Source organism: Phyllostomus hastatus, unplaced genomic scaffold, assembly GCF_019186645.2.
Source record: "Phyllostomus hastatus isolate PE091 unplaced genomic scaffold, TTU_PhHast_1.1 phas_scaffold_182, whole genome shotgun sequence".
Classification (NCBI taxonomy): domain Eukaryota; kingdom Metazoa; phylum Chordata; class Mammalia; order Chiroptera; family Phyllostomidae; genus Phyllostomus; species Phyllostomus hastatus.
Window position 1 is genome coordinate 14510021 of NW_025334013.1, and position 22662 is coordinate 14532682.

A 22662-nucleotide genomic window follows, 5' to 3' on the forward strand; every position below is an offset into this window, starting at 1 on the left:
CTGTGTTCCTCTCTAATTCTGTTCCTTGCCTCACTCCAAAGGTCAACACAATGCAACCCTGAATTTTGTGGTCCCCATTCATTGCTTTGGAATAAAAAGATAGTGTCTCCATATGGGGATGGATCCTATACAACACACTGTTTTGTTTGCTTTTTGGCCTTTATATCAATAGTATAATGTATATACATTTCTCCTTGGCTTGATTTTTTTTCATGCATTGCTATGTTTCTGCACCACATACACGATTTTGCATTATTTAGCCGTCATTCATTTTTTCAGCTGCGTAATACTCCACTGAATAAATAAACCTCAGGTACCTTCACCATTCTCCAGTCAATGGGCATGTAGGTTGTTTCTAGTATTTTGGCATGATCATTTTTTAAAACACTTTACTTATTTATTCTTAGAGAGAGCAGAAGAGAGGAAGAGAGAGAAGGAGAGACACAGCGATGTGAGAGAGAAACATCAATCAGTTGCCTCTTGCACACACCCCAACCGGGGACCAAACCTGCAACCCAGGCGTGTGCCCTGATGAGAAATCAAACCAATGACCTTTTGCTTTGTGGTATGACATCCACCCACCTGAGCCACACAGGACAGAACAGGTCTATGATCACTCTTATAGCATGTCTCCTGGTGCACATGTGTCGGAGTTTCTCTACGCTACACACCCGAGGTGGAAGGTGTGTGTCATCGGGAATGCACACGTGTAGCTGTGCGAGTGCTGCCAGATGGTTTCCCGGAGGGCTCGTGCCGAAGAGCACTCCCCCTTCCTCTGCTGCAGCGGATGGGGGTTCCAGTTGCTCCACAGCCTCACTGGCACTTAGTGCGATCACTGTCCCGATCACTGTCCCAATCACTGTCCCGGAGAAGTCAGTCCTCATTTGCATTTCCTTAATGAGATGGAGCATCTTTTCATTTGTTTATTTTGCACTCTGGTTTCTTTTTCAGTGAACTTCCTGTTTAGGCGTTTCACCCACTTTTTAAAAAGTAGGTTTTTAGTTATTTCCTATTGCTTTGAAGTACTCTCAGGGAAGTTTTTTGTTTCTTAACAGAGTGAGAACCTGAGACCCAGGTCCACAGGAGACAGAGCCGGGTCCCAAACCCACCTCTGTCTGATCTAGGGCCCTTTGTCCCAAGCTCTTTGCCTCTCATTCATTCTTTCATTCATTCATTCATTCCTCAAATGTTTACTGACAGCCTCAGTAAGTACTGGAGAGGGAGCGGGGAGCTGTGGTTAAGACTGTAGACTCTGGAGCCCCTCTGCCTGGATTTTAATCTCTGCTCTGCCACTCACTAGCTGTGACCGTGGGTAAATTTCTAACAAATCATACCTTAGTTTCCTTATCTATAAAAAAAGAGCTAACAGTACCTCTCCCACAGGGTTAATGTGTAGGCACTGAAGGAGTTAATTCATACAAGAGCATTTAGGACTATACCTAGCCCAGTCAGCGCTGAATAAACAGTACATGACAGGTACCATGCCAGCAGGGTACTTGTTCAGGGGACAGGGGGATGAAAAGACAGACAAGGACACTGCTCTCATGGAGCTCACTGTCCAGTGGAAGGAGGTGGAGACAAAAAAAAAAAATAATTAATTAATTAAATAATGAGGCTTGTGATGAAGGCAAGGGAGAAACCCAAAAAACGACGAGAGAGACTGGCCGGGCACCGACCCAGCTGAGTGGTCATGCAGGGGAAGCCCTCAGGAGCAGGTGACCTTTGGGCTGACGTGTGGAGGGTGAGCAAGAGCCGCTGGGGCGAAGGGCGGCCCGTCAGAGTAAAGGGCACACGCAAGGGCTCTGGGGCAGGAAGAGCACCGCGTGTCCACGGGAACTCGAGGCGAGCAGGGTGGCCGGGGCGGAGCCAGCCGGGAGGGCAGGGCAGGAGGGGGGGGTGGGGGAGTCACCTGGTGAAGAGCCTGAACTCTGCTCTGAGGGCAGCGAGGGGCTGTGGACCGCGGATCGCTGTGGCCTTGTCTATGTTTTTAGAAGATCATTTCAACGGCCGTGTGAAGATCAACTATCTATGAATTCATCTAAATACTTCCCGTAGCCACTAGTATTTTTAGTCAGTACCCCTTCTGTGCAAAGCAAAACTTCCCTTTATTGATCTGAAATGCGCTGCTTTGGGGTTCCCAGGGGAGCCCCCTTCTGCCTCGTGGGTGAGGGTTATCGGCCCCGTGTGAGATCTCTGGTCAGTTAGCTGTACAGAGGTGCGAAGATCCCCCAGGTGGCACTTACCTGCTCGGTGAGGTTTGCCCACCTGTACACAAAAGCACCTCAGAGGGGCCGTGAGGATGAGACGGGACCGGGCCGACGGCAGGGAGTGACCGAAACGGGCCAGTTGCCAGGAAGATGATGATGCCAGAAGATGGGGGTGGGCGGGTGATGAGGGTTCTGCTGAGTGGTCTTGGGTGGTGCCGAACCTCTCCAGCCTGACCTGAGGAATGAAACACAGAGGTGGTAAGATACGCCTGCAAGTAAGGCGGCCGGGCCAGATGACCTGCGGGGACCTGCCCAGCTCTGCTGTCGCGGGCTTCTCTGAGTTAGACCCTTGTTCGCTCTTCGGCCTGTCCAGGCTACTCGCTACCCTGAAGTTCAGTGGTTCCCTAGCGACACGTGGTGAGAGACGGAGTAGCACGGCGGAGCGGAAACTGGCCTGGAGACGGGAGGCCCGAGGTTCCAGCTGCGCCACTTACAGTGGGGTCCTCATCACAGTGCATTTAACACACACGCAGTTCAGCACACACGTAGGAGGAGAGAAGAGAGAGCAATATGCATCAATCACTGCTACGGAGTTACACTCCCAACCCGCCCCGTGAGCTCCCACACCTTGATGGGGACATGCTATATACTGTGACCTGCCACAGTCCCCCAGTTGGTCCCAGTTTCCCAGTGCCCAGCAGAGTGTGGGCTCTTTCTATGCTGTGTATGATCCAGGCGTTCAAAGGCTTTTTATACTCTGTGGCCCTAAGTACAAGCCCACCATTCCATCTGGCGGTCTGTGGAAGCCGTAGCTTTCTGTAACGCCACCAGAGAAAGAACCTGCTGTTTTCACTGGGGAAACAGAAGTAATGGGAGGAAACCTCCCAGACCCCCGGCTCGCCCCCCGCTCACTTGCCAGCATCATCTGCATCAGTTTCTCTGCCTCTGCCACCGCCGGTTACACAGGTGCTCACTTCTAAGACCGCTCCCTCCGCTTGGCACTACCCCAGGTCCCTCTTGCTTCCCCCAGGTCATCACCCAGCAATTCCTCCGGCCTCTCCTGCAGCTGGTTCACTCCCTTCGGCACCCAATCACCTGCCAGTTCATTCTCCCTTAAACATGCGTGTGCACACACGCGGCCAAGGACGCATTTCTTCGCTTCCCTTCACAGGAAAACTTCCCCGAGAGCTTTCTGGTTCAACAGTCTTCATTGCCCTTTTCCCCTTGTCCCTTCAACCCCCTCTAGCTGGGCTCTCACCCCCTTCACTCCACTGAAACTTCTCTTGTCGGGGTCATCGGTGACCTCGTGCTGCCCAATGTACGGTCACTTCCCAGCCCTCCCCATCAGCATCTGACCAGGCGGTTGAGCCCTCCTGCAGGTGCACATCTGTCCTGTGCCTTTCTGGGCCCCACTCGCTCCGTTCCCCTCCCACCTCACAGGGCCCCTGTTCAGTCCCCTCTCCCTCATCTGCCTGAGGTCCCCGTGCTGGCGTCCCTGCGAGTTGGCCCCGGGGCCCCTCCACTTCCCCGGCTCACTTCCCTAGTAGCTCCCATCCCTCCCAAGGCTTTACAGACACCCTGTGTACTGGTGAGTCTTCTTTTGCTTCTCCCACTCACCTCCAGAATCATACATCTCCACTCAGATAGCCAACGAGAAACTCGAACTGAATATGGCCACAACTGAACTCTTAATACTTACCTTCAAACCTGACCCTCCCTTGGTTTTCCCAGCTCAGCAAAGGGCAACTCTGTCCTTCCTGTTGCTCAGGGCACAGCCCGGGTCGTCCTTGACTCCTGTCTCTTACCCCCACATCTGACACAGCACAAATACCACCAGCCCTGCCTTCTGAAGTCGTCCCGAATCTGACCCTTGCCACCTTCGTAGCTACTACCCATGTCGGAGGGACCCTCTGTTCTGGCCTGGATTTTGTGTAACAGCCTCCCAACGAAGCACCCTGCTTCTGCCCCTCCCCCATGCTCTATTCTCCATATCATAGTCAGCAACACCTTTTACACTTGATCTTAGCTGAAAGGATGAGACGCAATCAGCAACATCTTTTAATAACATGAGTCAAAGGACTTTATTTCTCTTTTCAAACCCTTCAGTGCTCCCTTCTCCTTCAAAGAAAATCTCAACACCTTTCCATTCCCAGAAGGTCCAACATCTGCAGTGCACACCCCTCCTTACCTTATTGCCTCCTGCTTGCCCTCCCCTCCCCTCAGCTGCACGGGCGTCCCGGGTGCTCTCTGAGCAGCCAAGCACAGTTGCACCTCAGGGTCTTTGCACTTGCTGTTACCGCGGCCTAGTATGGACCACTCCGGCCCGTTTATCCATCCACAGGGCTCACCTTCGCTCATCACTAAAGAGGCTTTCCCTGGCCACGCCACATAAAACGGCAGCCCATCCTCCCTCCCGCCTCCCTGCCACTTTCCAGCCCCTCTCCTGCTCTACTTTTCTTCCTAGCTGCTCGCCATCCGATGGACACACTAAACGAGTCTTTGTTGATTTGTTCGTCATGTGTCTGTCTCCCCCTAGAAGGTCAGCTCCAAAAGGCAGAGGATTTGTTACATCCTCTGCTGTATTATCCAGAACAGTGCCTGGCTCATGGTAGATGCTAAATAAATATACGTTAAGTGAATAAAAATGTTTGAATAACGGGGAAAGTATTTGTTAGTTCCACTGTGGCATGTTCCTACAGGGTTTTCGAACCTTTGCTCATTCAGCAAACACACTATGGGGTATTTCATTTCTGCGCCAACTTTAAAGCCTGCCTGCAGTGAGATGGGTTTCCACTGTGTTCTTGGCGTCCTGCCCCTCTGGGCTCAGTCTGTGTGGTGGGGCATCCATGCATTCAACCTGCGTTTAAAGAGCATCCCTCACACGGCCAACTATTTTGCTAGGGCCTGAAATTCCAAAAGGAGCAATCAAACCGAGATCTCCTCTGGAGAGGAGGCAGAGATGAGACCGTTCACCACAAATACACAATTGCCCTAACGTGTGAAAACACTGGTGAGGATGCGGGTAACCAGAGAGTCTCGCGCATTTTCAGTGGACGCGTAAATTGGCACGGCCATCGTGGAAGGTGTGTCCTTCTCCTGAATCGCCCTCCAGCCTGGGACTCGCCCTCAGGTCATCACCCAAAGGCAAAAGACAGGGATGTTCACTGAACATTCGTGTTTTCATTACAGTGAAGAGTTGGGAACAGTGATGTCCGGCCACAGGGGGCTGGTTATGGGAACGGTCACAGCTCCATTCAGTGGTTACTAAGGGGCCATTGGCCAAGAACGTTGACCATGATGCTGTAAAAACTATTCAGGAAGACTTGAGGATATTTGTAATGCACTGTTAAAAGTACAAATTTAGCCCTGGCTGGTGTAGCTCAGTGGATTTAGCTCGGGCTGCGAACCAAAGTGTCACAGGTTCAATTCCCAGCCAGGGTACATGCCTGGGTTGCAGGCCATAACCCCCAGCAACCGCACATTGATGTTTCTCTCTCTCTCTCTCTCCCCCTCCCTTCCCTCTCTAAAAATAAATAAATTCTTTAAAAAAAGTACAAATTTAAACAAGTGCCGAACAACACGTAAACCGTGATGTCACTCTTATTTTTGCGTATGTGTATGTGTTCAGACCCAGGAAGATGCTCGGAAGAGGGCGCCACCGTGTCCAAAATGTGGTGGCTTCAGCTGTTGGCACGAGGGGGTGGGGTGGGGCTGGTGTCTACTGTCACTCTTTTAACCTCTCTCTGCATTTGGAAAAAATCTTATGATTAAAAAGTTGAAAGAAAATGTGGTTATTTTGGAGTAGAGTGATTTGGGAACTTTTTTTTTCTTTTTACTTTATGTGTTTCATTTAATTTTCTCTAACGAGTATCTACTGCTTGTATACAGATAATGAAGAGACTGTGAAACGCAGTGCAGCTCTCGTCACACAAAATGCTTACATAAATTTTTAAAAAGAATAGTTGCCCTGACAGTTTATTTTTAAAAAACGAAGACAACACAGATAACTGTGAATAGGGAATCGGATACATCAATTGTGGTAGTCACACAAATACTGTGCAACTGTTTTTTTTTTAAAGCTATTATAGAAAAGATATGTATAGAACTTTGATAAGTGAAAAAACAGGCCATAAGACAGTTTGTACAGTATTGAGCCATTTTTGAAAAAACGAAACAAAAACAACCTACGATGCCTGCCCATAGAAAAAACTGGAAATATCCACGCCGAAATGTGAGCGGCAGTTTTCTTTGGGAAGTGGAATCGCAGGTGTTTTCCCCTCCCGTCCGCTCATTTGTGAGCTGTGGATCAGTCGGCCCCACGGGACATGGGAATGTCCCGGAGCCGCGCTGTCCAATGAGTGGCCACCAGCCACATGTGGCTGCTGAGCACGTCACGTGTGGCTAGTGAGACTGAGGAATTAACTTTTTCTATTTCATTTACTTCTCATTAATTTAAATTAAAATAGCCACGTGCAGTAAGTGGCTGCTGCATCGGGCAGCACAGTTCTAAGTTGTTTACAAAGAATACACGTTGGCTTTTCTTTCTTGTTTTCTTGCTCATTTGTTTTTCTGCCCTGCTCCTTGCAGAGCTCCCTTGAGATCTCGGGAAGAGCCAGAGAGTGTGAGGGCGTTGCGAACCGTAAAGTGCTGGAGAGCATTTGAGATCTCGCTCCTCCGTATGTGCTGTCAGTTGGGCTTGAATAAATTCTTACAGCAACATGTATGCAGTGCTCTGTCCTCAGGAGGTGCTGTTGTGTGTGACTCTGCTTCCTCTCGCCCCGGCCCCTTTTCTCCTCCCACCTTGGGCGCTGAGATAGAGGCCTGACTAGAGAGAGCATCTCTGGGTGGTTTCTGGAAGGAGGGGGTGGCCTGGGGTCTGGCCCCTGCAGCTAAGGAGGCATCCCTTCGCTTGTGCGTCCATCCCACAGCCACCAGGAGCCCCTCCCTCCTGACCGGGCACTGCGCTAGCCCGAGTGCAGTGGGGCGAGAACGTGTGATGTCTGCCCTCATGGAGCTCGGTGTCCGGGCTTGGGGGTTTGGAGTGGAGCGTCAGAGGGCCTGGACGCCGAAGGCTTGGGTTTGAGCCCAGCTAAGCCGCTCTGGGAATGCCACTTAATCCTCCCAAACCTCTGTTTTCCCTTCTGTAAAAGCGAGAAAATCCTGACACTGCCCTGCTGACCCCACAGGGTTGGTCAGGGCTGGAAAGGGAGCCGCCAGGTCTGCGGAGAGGGTCAGGGTCAACGAACACGCTCCCGTGCCCACCGCCGACATCATTATTAATGTTTCATCACAACATATCATAGTTTCTGTAAGCATAGTTAAAACGCCGACCTTAGAAGGACCAGAAAACGATGCTACCTTTCATCCATGTGACATTTGGGGATCCCCTAGTATGTTCCAGGCCAAGGTGGGGTAGGGGGTCTGTCCGGGAATACAGACATGGGTTATGGCCCTTCCCTTGGGGGCCTGACGAGGGAGCGCAAGGGACACATAAGGAAACAGCCAAACTCCAACCAGCCATCCCACTGGCACATGGCAAGCCACCAGGGACCCAACGGAACAAGACGGCCTCTGCTCTCAGGAAGCTTTCAGAGTCAGTGGGAGAAGCAGACAGTCATCAAATAGCCACTCAGATATATAATTACGAGCTGTGATAGGGCTGAGAGGAGGAAGCACAGAGTGCTATGAAAACATATCGTGAGGGATCTTGATTTAGCGGGGATCAGAGGGTCACAGATATCTCTGAGGAGATCAGGGTCTGAAAGTTTAATAAGTGGTGAAAGGGTAGGGAAAGAGGGTCCAGGTGGAAGAAACAGTATGTGCCAAGGCCCTGAGGTGGGAGGGGAAGGGTGCTCCTGCGCCAGTGTGGCTGGGACCCAGTGGGTGGAAGGGATGGGTACACTGTGTGGCTGGGGAGGAGCCATAGCCTGCAGCGTGCGGCGGACTATACTTTGGAACCAATGAAGGGTTGCAGGGGAGGGGTGGTGAGAGCGGTTGTCCATTCTGGGAAGAACACTGAAGGGGCAGAGTGGGAGCAGGGCGGACACTGGAGTGGCTGGTATAAGGGAGGTGGCAGTGGGCACGCAGAGAAGGGGAGAGATTTGAGAGATAAATGATTTGGTGTTGGATTTGCCCTGGGGGAGCTGGCAAGAGGGGCCCTTGTGAGATTAGCTCTGTGAATGGGGATGGTCTATTAAAGCTGACTTCAGGGGTCCTGGGGCAGGCCTCCTAGATGGAGCTGACGTGCCCTGGACTGTGGGATGGGTTGCAGCACCCCTGGTGGACAGAAAGGGGAAATACAGCTCCTATAGACAAACCTTGAGGAACAAAACTTGTGTGGGTTTGGGGAGCCTGTGGTGATTTGAAATGAACTTTTGTTGAGTACTGGCCATGTGCCAGTCCCACTCCAAGTGTTGTACTTCATCATCTCATGTGATCCCTACCACTGCCCTAAGGGGTCGGTGCGCTTATCATTCCCATACGACAGATGAGGAAACAGGCTCACAGGGATGCAGCCGTGGAGGATGTGAACTACAGCCAGGTTGACTCCAGACCTGCTTTTTAGTCGCAGTGTCATACTGCTCTTGTGGTTTGAGGTGACCAGGGCCTGGAAGAGTTGGAGAGGGGAGAAGGATGAGGCCGAGGCTGGACAGAGAGGCTGAGATCACAGCCTGCAGGGCTGCTGTGTCCGGACAGGAGAGCTGGACTTCACTGTAGCAGTGGGCAGCATGTTCTTAGGGTGAGGAGGATGAGATCAGATGTGTTTTTCTGGTAGGTCACTCTGGGGCCAGATAGGGGGAGGGAAACCAGAGGGAGGGGGAGACTGAAGCAGGACATGGGGGGAGGGCAAGAGGCCACCACCGTCGCAGAGGGCAGGAGTGTGAGGCTGGGGCAGCAGGGCTCCAGGCAGGGTCGGACTGTAGACACAGTCAACAGAGTCGACAGGGTGATTGGCAGGTGGGATGAGGGGCATGAGCAAGCACACTTGCATAGCAGGATGATGCTGTTTATTTCATTCATGCATAGAGCAAATTTTTATTGAGCATCTACTGAGTGCCAGGTCCTCAGCAAAGTGCTGAGAACACAGGGATGAAAGGTGAAATTGCTAGCCTGAAGAAGCCAGGAAGGGAGGTGGCAAATGCTGGAAGACGAGAAAGGAGGGGGAGGCAAGATGATACATTGGCTAAGGATGTACTGAGTTAGAGGGGCCAGGGGCCAGCCAAGCGACAATGCCACGGGGCACTGGATAAAGGGTCTGGGCTCCGGAGAGAGATCAGATTTTAAAGATAAAGTCTTGAGCACAACTTGGTAGACATACTGAAAATCATTGAATAATACACTCAAAATGGGTACATTTTATGTATATAAATTTATCACATCAATTATACATAAATTTTATCTCAATAAGGCTTAAAATGCAATTAGGAAAAAACCCAACAGGTCCCAAATTTCCTAGGAAGTCATGAAACAGGGAGGGGAAGAGTGTTCCAGACAGAGGACAGAGGGCAGGAGCGAAGGCCTGGTGATGGGGCGGACGTGGGTAACGCACTTCCACCACTTATTAAACTCCTCGAGGGACAGTTAGTGGGAGCAGGAGAGGCAGGGCTCGATTTGGGGCAGCTTGGGAGGGGCGGGAGGGAGACGGTGCCTCTCCCTCTCAGGCCCGCTGTACCAGTCACGTTACTGAGTACGGGGGTGGGGTGGGGTGGGGGGGGCCCTGCAGGTGGTGCAGAAGCCTTTGCATCCAAGATCAAAGCAATCCTGCCTAACTCCAGAAGGGGAGATGCCATCCTCATTTTACAGATGGGGCGGTGGAAATTCAGAAAGGTTAAGCTAGTCACCCAAAGTCACACTGCCTTTTTAAAGGGGTAGACTCAGTCTGTTGGGTCAGCTGGCTGCCAAGTTTGGGCTCTCAATGAACACTCCAGACTGAGTTCTGCCACAAACAACAAATGTCCCCATCCAAGCACAGGCAGGCAGCGACGGGTTGGGACCTGGGGTTGAGTTACTGGCGCTACAACAGCGCCATCTGCTGGTCACGATGTGGAGCTCAGCGGGTGGTGGAAAGGTGCGCATTCCTGTGCCAGGCACACCCAATTCTCTTTCTCTGTCCCTCTCCTCGGCGTTGTTTCCTCCCACCAGCTCTGAGAGGACAGTAAGCAGGCATTATTGTCTGGCGTCCATCTGCCAATGAGGAAACCAAGGCTCAGCAGAGGAGTTCCCAGGATTCCAAGCCATGTTCGTGAAATATTTGCCACATCCCAACTGTCCCCACTGTGGGCTCAGCCCCCAGTGTCCCCTAAGGGAATCTTAGGGGCATCTAGGCTGGAGCCCTCCCTTTCTGATTCACAGATGAGGGAACAGCTTGCAGCGGTGGCCTAGCCTACCCGGGAGAGTCTGCGATGGGGTTCTGTTGGGCAGCGTTTACTTGGGGATCTGCCCCGGGTTATGCTGGGTTCTCAGGCTGGCAGAAGCCCCTCCCCACTTGGGAATCTCAGCCAGGCAGCATCTCGGTTTGGGGAATGGCTGCCCTTTCTCCTTCTCCAACCCTGCAAGTGTTCTAGGTCTCAGGTTAAGGAAGACGGAAGGGTTTGAGAAAAAGGAGGCCCAGATGGGGGGGGGGACAGTTAGTGGGAGCGGGAGAGGCAGGGCCAGAGCGAGGCCAAGGTAAATGTGAGTGATGACGGCTGAGCTCCCACTCTGGAGGGGCAGGCACTGAGGTAGTAAGTAGGCACTTGGCAGGGACATCACCTTTAACCCTCTCGGTGACCCCAGAGGCAGGATAGATTATTACCCCCATTTACAGTTGAGGAGCTGTATCAGAGTTGGAGTAGTATGCCCAAGGTCAAGTGACTATGAAGTTGGAATCTGAACCCAGGAAGTGTGACTCCCAGGAGGAAGGGATTGATGAGAAGTAGAACAAAAGGGGCCACAGGATGCTGGAGTAGACATCGGCTGAGGGAGGGGGCAAAGGGTGCCGGTGCCTGGGGTCGTGTGTCTCCTCGTGCGTACATACTGCGTATATGAGGCAGGGTTGCTGTCTGAGACTCTTGGGAACTACAGAAATGTTTCTCCTCCAGTAGAGAAACAGCAGCTGCCCCAAGCCCTGTGAGTGCCCCAGCACCCTGGCAACCTCAGCCCACCGCACAGACCCTCCTGGGTTGTAAGTAATTCTAGAAAGGATACCCCTGCAATTATATTTCCTTTGGATAAATACCCAGAATGAAGTTACTGAGTCAAAAGGATGCACATTTTAAGGCTTTAGATTCCAAAATGCCCTGCAAAGCAAGTTTGTGTTTATTGAAACTCCCATCAACAAAATACAAGAGTGCTCATTTTCCCACATCTTCCTCAACAACGGTTTCTGTAGTTTTCTATTGTTTGAAAACCTGAAAGGTAAAAAAGTATATGTTGTTTTAATCTGTATGTCTTTGATTTTGAGAAATGTTGACTATTCTTTTTTGGTTTATTGGCCTGCTTGTGTATTAGCAGGACTTCTTCTTACTGATTTGAAAGAAATCTTTGTATATGAAGATGAGGTCGCTGCAAAGTGAACTCTTGATTCCAGACCTGATTTGGGTACTGCCTCCTCCTCTTCCTACGCCTTCCAACCTCCTCCATGGAGGTAGGAGAGGAACAATTTTCCCTTAGCCCAGGAAGGCTTTTTATAGAAGAAATCCCAAGAAGATGGAAAAGAAGAAATAGTGAGAGATTCTAGTTTTGTTTTTTTTAATTTTGGAGGGTGTTCCTTCCCAACCCACCCCTCCCTGCTGCAGCTGTGGAGAGGCTGCATTGTTCTTTTGCAGCCAGAATAACTGAGTCACGCCCCAGGACAGGGCGAGATATTTCTGGGTCGCTAGGTCCCCACCCAGGAATCTCCTCGCTTGAGCTGTGCTGACACAGGTGAGACCCAGCTCACCGTCACCTCACAGGCCCTGATTCACACTGTCTCTGCCACTCACCAGCTATGAGCCCTAGCTCGAGCCCCTCGGCTCCTCTGAGCCTCCATTCCCTCCTCATTACGCCCCACAAAGGGCTGTTGTGCAGACCGGATGAGGCAATGTGCATGACGCCCAGACTCAGTGCCTGATGCCAGGTAGGCGCTCAAGAAACACCTGCCAACTCAGTAACTGATGACTGCTTTTCTTTCAGTTTGTTCTTGTTTCATTGTATGTATGTGTCCTTGTTAGTTTTTTGCGTGTGTGTGTGTGGGGGGGTTGTTTGTTTTGTTTTGTTCTTTAGGGAAAGAGAGTGAGAGAAACATTGATTTCACTTATTCATGCATTCATTGGTGGCTTATTGTGTGTGCCCTGACTGGGGACTGAACCTGTAACCTTGGTGTATGGGGCTACACTCTAACCAACTGGGCTACCTGCCTAGGGCCTGGGGGGGGTTGTTTGTTTTTTAGAAGATTTTATTTTATTTACTTTTAGAGAGAAGGGTAGGAAGGGAGAAAGAGAGGGAGAGAAACATCAATGTGTGGTTGCTTCTTGAGTGCCCCCTACTGGGGACCTGGCCTGCAACCCAGTCATGTGCCCCGCCTGGGAATCCAACTGGCGACCCTTTGGCTCGCAAGCCAGCACTCAATCCACTGAGCCATACCAGCCAGGGCTGTTTTTGTTTTGGGGATGGGCAGTGGGTGTCCCAGTCTGGATCTGAGCTGGGCCTTCTTTTATTTGTCCCTTGGGCCAGGTGGACTGTGCTATACTGATTGTGGCGAGTGGTGTACACAAATTTGAGGCTGGCACCTCCACGAACGGATGGAACCATGAGCATGTACTGCAGGCCCACTCCCTAGGCGTGAAGCAGCTCATCATGGCGGTCAACAAGATGGACATCACAGAGCCGCCCCGCAGGGGTGTGTGCTTTGAGGTGGTAAGCAAGGAGGAGAAGACCTGTATCCAGAAGATCGGCTACAGTGCTGAGGCTGTCACCCGTGCACCCATCTCAGGCTGGCATGTGGATAATATGCTAGAAGCCAGCACCAAGGTGAGGGCTAACAGGGCCAGGGCTGGTTACATGGGACCTACGCATTAAAGTCTTTGAGCTTCTCTTAGCACTTAGCCCCCAGGATTTACAGTGTGCTTATGGGCCAGTCACTGAATGGCCCCCTTCCCATGGGAAACCTGATTTGATCCCCATTTCACAGATGAACAAACAGAGGTAACTGAAAACTACACAACTGGTAAGCAGAAAAGTGCATTGTCCAATGTGACACCCAGTATGTGGCTATTTAAATTATTAAAATTAAATAAAATAATTTTAATTTCTTAGTTGTATTACATACATTTCAAATGCACAGCAATATGTGACTTCCATTTTGGACAGTGTGATTATAGAATATTTCCATTGTTGCAGAAAGTTCTGTCGGGCAGTGCTGGCACAGTCTAGAATTCTAGCCAATGTTCAAAGCATCTCAGCTGACCTACCTCTTAAGACAGGGTAGGCAGCGTGAGGGCAAAATAAACATGCCTCAGACACCTCACTGTGCTCACAGACCCCATGATCCGGTAGGGCTTAACACTTCGACGTGACTGTCTCCCTACCAGGGAAGTGTAGCTCTGGCCTCAGCTTCAAGGCCCAGTTCCACCCCTTGCCTGTAGTAGATGGACAGCTGAGGTATCAGCACTCTGGACCTTAGGGTTCACTTCATGGGGTTGTGAGAATAACACGAGAGACTCCATCCACGTGAGCATCTGTTCATCTGCCAGTTGGTGCTCAAATGCCAACTGCTTCTACTTACTACACTTGCCTAAAGCCTACCTTTTCTTTATTTTTTAAAAATGTTTTACTTTTATTTATTTTTAGAGGGAAGGGAAGGGAAGGGAAGGAGAAAGGGAGAGAAACATTGATTGGTTTGGTTGCCTCTCGAGTGCCCCCAACCGGGGACCTGGCCAGCAACCTAGGCATGTACCTTGACCGGGAATTGAACCAGTGACTGTTCGGTTTGCAGAATGATGACCAACCCACTAAGCCACACCAGCCAGGGCAAGCCTACGTTTTCTATAACTGACTTGAGAATTTTTAGCCCATCCCCCAACAGGTACTTAGCTATCTTTTTCTGATCATAAAAGTAATTAACATTTTCAAATGAGCATTTCATGTAGCTATCAAGCATAAACTGCAACCTATGGCTCACAGATGGATAACCTGTTTTTCACGCAGCTCTTTCTGGTCATCGCCTTAGGACTCACAACTATGCATAACACTTTTTAGTTTTTAAATCTTCCTTGCCATTGAAACATGTTGAATAGTTACTGGGTGTTTTGTATTGCATCTCTCAGAGGTACAGTAGTTTGTGGTAGCCATACTTGTTATTAAATAAAAGCAATGATTAATACTTTGTGAAATTATTTGCCAGAGCCCAGACTAAGCACTTTACATATACACAACCCCATGGAGAAGGCTTTTTATTGAATGTAAAATAAGAAAACTGGGGCCACAGTATATAGATAAGTAATAGCCCAAGGTCATCTACTTCTAAGAACGTTGTTTCTAATTTTACTAAAAACTGCCATAAGCCTCTTGGTGAACATATCTTTGCATGTATCCCCAATTTAACTAAAATAAGTTTTTAACAAAACGAAGGGTAGGAATTATTTTGGACTGTTGTGATGCAGACCGCCCAACTGTCCTAGAGAAAGATTAGCACTGCCATTGGCAGTGTTCACTGGGATGGACTTTGCACGTTTGCACGCTGGGCACTGTCCTTGGTGCTGAGGGTGCTCACAGCGACTGAGATGCAGTTCTGCCCGGGGAGGGGGTATAAGACATAATATAGCAGAAAATGACAGGTACTAAGAAAAAGCTAAGGAAAGGTGAAGGGGCATGATATGAGTGAGTTACTCTATATCAGGTGCTCAAGGGGGGCTCCTCTATAATGATGTTAGAGTAGAAACCTGAAGCTTTGAAGCCCATTTCCCCACACCCTAGGTATTATCACATATTTCAGCTGAGATAAAGGGACTTTATTTTTATGTCCTTCTGAGAATTCATTAAGCAGCTACCATGTTCTAGATGCTAAAAGGAAAACAGAGCATTCAGTCAGAGGACTGGATAGATTTAGGGTTGAGACTTAGCTCTCAAGGAATACCTGTGACACTGGAGACCTCAGTTTCCTTCTCTTTAAGATGGAGCTGATGCTAACCTCATAGGCTTGTGCAGGCCTCTGAGCTGGCCAGTGAGCTGCCAAGTTCATCAAATTAATGGAAGAACTCATCCTCGCTGATGAGGCTGGTGTTTGAGTGGGAAATTTCCCTCATTATCAACTCCTGGCTTGGGCCTTGGACAACCTAATTCTTTTCCTTTCTTTTTTTAAAAAGATTTTATTTATTTATTTACTTTTAGAAAGAGGGGAAGGGAGGAAGAAAGAGAGGGAGAGAAACATGATGTGTGAGAGAAACATCAACCAGTGGCCCCTCACATGCCCCTAACTGGGGACCTGGCCTATAACCCAAGCATGTGCCCCGACTGGGATTTGAACCCGTGACCTTTCAGTGTGCAGCACAAAGCCCAGCCCACTGAGCCACACCAGTTAGGGCTGGGCAACCCACTTCCAACCCTCAATTATCTCCTCTGTAAAAAGAGGATATATTATTTTTTCTTACAAGTTTGAATTATTTATAGAAAGATGCTTATTAATTTTTTTCCAAAGCCTCCTGTCATTCTCCCAGACTGCACTTTGGAGGATGTGCTCTGTTTCATCTTTCTGTGGGACATGTTTCCCTCAAATTGTTTTCTTAACTTCACTGTGATAATGTCAGAGTTACAGAGAAGTCGCATGAAGTTCCACACACACACACACACACACACACACACACACACACACTTCACTTAGACTCCCTAAATCTTAAATTGACCACATTGACTTCATCCTTATCCCTCTAGCTAAAATATTTTTTTTCTGAACCATTTGAGAGTAAGCTGCGAGATGATGTCCCTTTACCCCAAAACCAAATGTGTATTTCTTAAACCCAAGGATGTTCTCTTACAGAGCCAGTTAAGTAATCAGGATGAGAGCATTAAATTAGCATGGGTACATTTCTGAAGCCTACAGACATTACTCAGATCTTGCCAATTATCCCAACAACTTGCTTTACAGCAAAAGAAAATCCAGGATCCTGTGTTGCGTTCAGCTGTCTCTTACTCCAAGTTTTGAAGCAGCCCCTCCCTTGGCTCTGCTCCCTGCTAGAGCTCAGGCGGAGGGCCCAGCTCCGGGTGAGCCAGTGGATGCTTGAAGGAGGAGGCTCAAAGGAGAGGCCTTTGCCCTTTGCCTTCCTCCATCAGACCGGCTTTCCCAGAGTGCCCTTTCATCCTGCAGGGTAAAATGTGTCCTAGGAGCCTCCACCTCCCCTCTAGCAATGGGAGAAGGGGATTGTGGCAGCAGAAGAAAGAGGCTTGGCTCCTTTCCCACCAAAGTCCTGTATGCTCTTTCCCACTGGTTCCTGTGAAAGGAACTGGCTGACGGCTCAAGGTCAGCGTGGGCCTGGAATGTGGATCCTGGCGCCCCCTTGGGTCCTGCTGCTAAGGCTTTCGTGTAAATCAGGGATGGGGGTCCTCGTCTGTCAGAGACGAATCTGCAAGTGGTCTCAGTGCCTGCAGGATGGCCCTCTCTTAATTACACACCATGTCTAACTTTTGGGGGGTTGCGTGGATACAATGGGTTCATATTAACAAGAGTAACCACTTATTGTGGACTTACTATGTACTCTACCTACACAGTTAACTCATTTAATTTTCACAATCTCACGCACCCATTTTAAAGATACGGAAAATTGAGGTCGAAAGGTGTAATTAGTACCCTTCCCCAGGTTAGTTATTAGCTAACCCAGACAGGACCGCATCTGTCTGTGTTCACAACTCAGTTTCAAGCCACTGTGTTCTAATTGGATAAATGCCATTTGTTTAAACTGAGGGAATAAATTATTTGTTTATAATTTAAATAATTAATTTAATGTAGTTCTGGCAGTGCCATCACGCAAAACTCACCAGGTCCCGAGACTGGGCGGCGCAAGGGGGGCGTGGGGGCTTTAAAACCTACTTTTGGGAAACCCGAGTCCGGTCCGTCGGCCAGCGTCGCCTGCAGTTGCTAGCAGCGTCCACCACCGGGAAGCCGACGCTGCGCCGCTCCAGTCGCGCCTCTCCTCCTCTTCCTCATCTCTCTGGTTAGCTCGGGGGAAGAGCCCGCCTCCTATCCCATAAGGCCCCGGTCCGGAAACTTCACTTCCTCTTCCTGTTTCTCATCATGGCGGTGAGTGTCTGAGACCCGGGTTAGCGCCCCTTCATCCGCCTCCATCCGCGGCCGGCCGGGCAGCCCTCGGTACTGGCCGAGCTGCAACTTCAGAGCCATGCGGGCCCAGAGCGCCGAACCGGCCTTTTCGCCCCTCACCTACCCTCCCAGGAGCGGGCCCGGGACAGCCTCCGGGAGGCTCAGGAGCACGGGCCCGGAGGCTGCCGCGAGAGCGAGCGGCTCGAAAGAATGGGTCTGCGCCACGGGGTCCGGACCTGTGTCCGGTCCTGGGGACGTGAGACTTGGCCGGTGCTAGGGAACCTCAGCCGGGACCTCTGCTGAGGGAAGGGGCCGGCCCTTTGCCGCAGCCTGGGAGCTGCTTCGGAACGAGCTGGGGACGTGGTGCCACAATCACGTGTTTCCTTTTCCTTCCTCCCCATCACTTCTCTTTTCTCCCATCGGCCTTATAACGGGGCGCTCCCCGTCACCCTCCGCGTTGGGCCTCGTGGCGCTCACCCTCAGTATTTGCCCGTAACCTTGACACTCGGTACCTGTTGTAAGTTCGTGTTCACCCATTCCGTGCGCGGAGGAAGAGAGACTAGATCCTGAGCTGTCTTCTTCCTCCATGCCTCCCCGGCAGACACAGTGACACTACATTTTTAGGGCGTTCGGTACGATTTGGGATGAGCAGAAATAAATATGCGCAGTATAAAAACACCGCGCTCGCAGCTGTGGCGGGTTGAGCGTGCTGACCGCTGCGCTTCCCCCTTACAGCAGGATCAAGGCGAGAAGGAGAACCCCATGCGCGAACTGCGCATCCGCAAGCTCTGCCTCAACATCTGCGTGGGGGAAAGTGGAGACAGACTGACCCGGGCAGCCAAGGTCCTGGAGCAGCTCACGGGCCAGACCCCCGTGTTCTCCAAAGGTAAGTGGCAGGCGTGGGGTGTGTCTCAAGCCTGTTCAGTGCCCGTTTTGACACTGACAGTTGACATCCCTTGAAAGCATTATCTCCCTGAGCAGCCCAGGAAGTGTCTTCCTCTTAGGATTGCTGGTGGCATTGGAGTACATGTTTTATGTGAGCAGAGACTAGGGCTGGCCCAAGCACAGATTTTCCTAGTAAGGGATGACAGAGAGTGGAAATGCTGGGGAAGCAGCGAGTGCTAGTGGGTCTGATTAGCAGGTAGCATTCCTAGGCTACGTGAGAATGGGGTAAAGTTGTGTTGCTTCAGGGTAGTGGGATATGGCAGGTCCTTGGGGCCAAATCGCACCTCGCATTGTCAGCTGGGATCTAAACCCAGGTGAGCCTCTCAAAACCTTGTCTGTTAAACCGGGATGACAGTACAGTAAGGTGTTAGTGAACATTAGCTATTGTTAACCTAAAGTTTTGTTTTCTGTAGACACAGTGGTCATCTTCCTTTTTTAGGGGCCTATTCTGGTTGTGAACTTACCCTTCCGTAGACTTTGACATTATGACTCAGCTCTTAATTCCTTAAATATGGCTGAGTGACTTGGAAGTTCCAGGGTTGGGGGGTGGAATCTGTTTTCTGTTACAGATGAAACCAGTTCAGAGATGTAGGTGACACTGGTTAGAACACCGCCACTTGGAGTGTGGCTAGGTTCTTACCACCTCTTTGGAGTTGTGGAGATGGTGTTCTGGGGAATAGGCGGTGGGAGTATGGCAACACCTGACTCCTCGTCACCTCCTGCCTGCAGCCAGGTACACTGTCAGATCCTTCGGCATCAGGAGAAATGAAAAGATTGCTGTGCACTGCACCGTCCGTGGAGCTAAGGCAGAAGAGATCCTGGAGAAAGGTCTGAAGGTGAGGCTGCTCCCGTCGTGGGCTGGTGCTAAGGAGCACAAGCTTCACGCATGCAGATACTTGTAGTGGCTTTAGTTAAACTAGTCTACTGTGTTTTTCTGAAGTATGATTGACATGTAACATTGTGTTAGCTTCAGGCGTACAGTAGGATGACATTGGCGTATACTGAAATGATCACGATAAACCTAACTAGTTACTATCTGTCACTGTATAAAGTAAATATTTTTTATGATGAGAAAACTTTTAAGATTTTTCTGTTAGCAACTTTGAAATGCACAACACAATATTACTAACTGTAGTTATCGTGTGTGTTATATCCTTGTGGCTGACTTATTCCACAACTGGAAGTTGTATCTTTTGACCCTGCCTCACCAGCAACCACAAATCTGTTTTTTGCTATCTAGGAGTTTTGGGTTTTTGAGATTCCATGTATCAGTGAAATCGTGCTGTTTCTCTGGCTTACTTCACTGAGCATAACACCCTCAAGGTCCACAGCATTATTGCAGATGGCAAGATTCCATTCTTTTTTAATGGCTGAGGAGTATGCCACTGTGTGTCCACGAGGACATATGCCACATAGTTATCCATTCACCCATCATTGCACGCTCAGGTTGTTTCTACATCTTGGCCGTTGTAAATGATGCTACCGTGAACTTGGGGTTGCATGTGCCTTTTCATTTTGGGGGGGAACCTCCATGCTGGTTTTTTCCCCCCCACGGTGGCCGCACCTGTGCACATTCCCACCAGCAATGCACAAGGGTTTCCTTTCCTCCACATCCTGACAACACCCGCTGTCTTTTTCTGGTAGTAGCCGTTCTGGCTGGTGCCAGGTGCTGCCCCGTTGTGGTCTTGATTTACTTACCCCTGATGGTTGGTGACGTCGGGCATCTTTTCATGTACCTGTTGGCCGTCTGTGTGTGTGTGTGTGTGTGTGTGTGTCCGAACTTCTGAGGGCTCTTCCTTAGAGAAGCTTAACCCTGCATTTGGCAGGGTGGAACTATGCTCTTCGATTCTGTCTCTGGGTTTGGCCCTGCACTTTGAAAGTTGGGAAAGGTCTGTGAAATCCATAGTTGAGATGTGATTGATGTAGTGGGGAAATCTGATTTTGTTTCTGGCCAAATTGCATCGAATTGTATTTCTGGGGTGCTAGGTGCTAAAAGCTAAGCTAGTTCTTTCAGGGGAATTTGCATTGACAAGGAGTGTGATTGCTACATTTATCTCCTCAGGTGCGAGAATACGAGTTACGAAAAAATAACTTCTCAGACACTGGAAACTTTGGTTTCGGGATCCAGGAACACATCGATCTGGGGATCAAATATGACCCGAGCATCGGTATCTATGGCCTGGACTTCTACGTGGTATGAATACTTGCTGTTTCCCACTCTGTGTGAGGGGCGTGGACCCTGCCGCTCCTTTATTTCACCTGTGGTGTTTGGATGTCAGAGTTGGATTGAAGCTTTGAGTGCTGTCTGCCTTTGTCTGTCCCTTTGGAAGATGTACCTTGTTTGCGATGTGTGTAGGGATGCAGCACAGAGCTAGGTAGACGAGATCACTGCTGTCGTGAAGCTCAGAGACTAGGATCTAGCAGCCACCGGTACGGGCTTAAGGGTGGATGAAGAAGCTGCTTCGTCCAGCCAGGGAACTGAAAATGTGAATGCTGGTGTTGGGCACCTCATCTGGCTGCACTGACTGAGGCCCCTCCGGGCTCCTCGGACCCTGCGCGGGGCTTCCATCCTGAGGGCGGGTTTGGCGATGTGGCTGGTTTGTATCGGGTGGGGATTTCAGTGTAGGAACGGCCGTGCGTGTTACTGCAGTGCTCGGGTCCAGCCACCACACTAAAGAGCAAAACCAGAAGACCTGAATGCTGGCAGCGCCCTCGTTAGATTTGAACATCCAAACAGTGATGCGAGTTGGGTGCTCACCGGGAGTCTGGGAACAGCAAACCTAATTTGAGGACTTTTAAACTGAAGTGGATGGAAGGAGAGAAGTGTTTGTGCTGCTCAGAGTTTAAGTTTTCTACAATGCTCATGTAGTAAGATTGTTCTTAATACTATTTTTAAGAATAAAAGTGCTTTGGAGATTGGGAAGCAGCAGTGGCAGATCCTTAGCTACCACTGGAAGTTAGGTAGGGAGGGGGGAGGTGCGGCAAGTTCCAGCCTGCACAGCCCACCTGCACAATAATGATGTGTCGTCCAGGGTGCTGGGGACAGGTCCATCGGACCCTGGGGTCAAGGGTCCAGAATTCACTGGGCCACCAGTGACTCTTGAAGATTGGCCTCTCCCGTGTGTGAGTCCTGTCTGTCTGCCCTTGACTCTGAGCTGGCTAGGTGACTGTTGGTTATTCCTGGGACAGGTGCTGGGTAGGCCAGGTTTTAGCATCGCAGACAAGAAACGCAGGACAGGCTGCATTGGGGCCAAACACAGGATCAGCAAAGAGGAGGCCATGCGCTGGTTCCAGCAGAAGGTAACGGTTATTCTCAGGCGAAGTGGCGGGGAGTGGGGTTGGGGTTTGGGGGTGCAGAATCTATCGCCATTTGGTGGGTAGCTTCTTTGAAGATAGACTATTTGGGCAGCTTGGCAAGTGGGGGCTTCCAGTGTTAATGGTTTAAAAGAACACCCAGAATCAGGCTTTTCCACCCCAGTGAGTGCTTGGTAGCTCAAAGGGGGGAAATATAGCTTTAACAAGAGCCCCCTTTTTCGTCGTTTATAGTGCAGTTGAGCATGGTGTAGCAGTTGTTAAAACTGGCTGGCTTCCTGTTTAGTCCAGAATGGGTATGGGATTCAGAGCCAAGTTCATGGGTCAGATTTGAAATCTCAAACGAAGCATTAGCCATTGCTGCCATCTTTGCTGTTGCCTGTTGTTCTGAAAAAATAAAATAAAATCTCTTCTCTTTCAGTATGATGGGATCATCCTTCCTGGCAAATAAATTCCTGTTTCTATCTAAAAGATCAATAAAATATCTTCAGTAAAATGTACATTACTGTGTGTGTTCTGTGAAAGGAGCCTGGCCGTATTCAAGTCCTTGGACTGCAAGCGACTTAAAGCCTCGATGGGAATAGCGGTAACAACCCCGTCTTCCTCTGAGTGGATGCCCATGCTTCCCGGCAGATTGAGGCCTGAGCTTCGCAGCACTGCCTGGGCCCGCCACACCCTTGTTGGCGGGCTGTGGTGCCGTAGGCATCGGAAGTGGATTTTAGAGGGGAAGGGGTGACTGGGGCTGGGATTAGAGCCTTAACTAAAGGTGGGGTGCAGTGCTCCCACGTTTCTGGAGGCTCCCCTGTACCCCGATTCTGTTCTTCACTAGAGATTTTACTAACACTGGTGTCTGGTGAGGGGATCACAGGCTTTGGTGTGATGCTTGGGGTTAACTTTTGGTTTAACTGTTCACTCGGTTTTCCTTTAAAA

General features: G+C 50.1%; 1 protein-coding gene and 1 long non-coding RNA gene across 4 annotated transcripts in view; one reads left to right on the forward strand and one right to left on the reverse strand.

The window, feature by feature from the left end:
* The window catches only part of LOC123831837, a 33153-nt gene extending 15776 nt beyond the window's left edge, over positions 1-17377 (reverse strand). For both annotated transcript variants that reach the window (XR_006787970.1, XR_006787969.1), the window contains exons 1-2: positions 17248-17377; positions 2244-2442 (exon numbers count right to left, since the gene is read on the reverse strand). This is a non-coding gene — a long non-coding RNA (uncharacterized LOC123831837). The remainder of the gene's footprint in view (positions 1-2243; positions 2443-17247) is intronic.
* RPL11 (ribosomal protein L11) lies at positions 916-22232 on the forward strand. 2 transcript variants are annotated; one of them, XM_045859102.1, is made up of 7 exons: positions 916-921; positions 13017-13028; positions 18211-18361; positions 19150-19256; positions 20483-20614; positions 21610-21720; positions 22154-22232. In XM_045859102.1, exons 2-7 carry the CDS (start codon positions 13023-13025, stop codon positions 22181-22183), a joined length of 537 nt encoding a protein of 178 aa, XP_045715058.1. In that variant the 5' UTR covers positions 916-921; positions 13017-13022; the 3' UTR covers positions 22184-22232. The 2 variants fall into 2 exon arrangements, with proteins under 2 accessions (XP_045715058.1, XP_045715057.1); XM_045859101.1 differs by lacking the exons at positions 916-921; positions 13017-13028 and adding an exon at positions 17329-17457.
* The last annotated feature ends 430 nt before the right edge of the window (positions 22233-22662 follow it).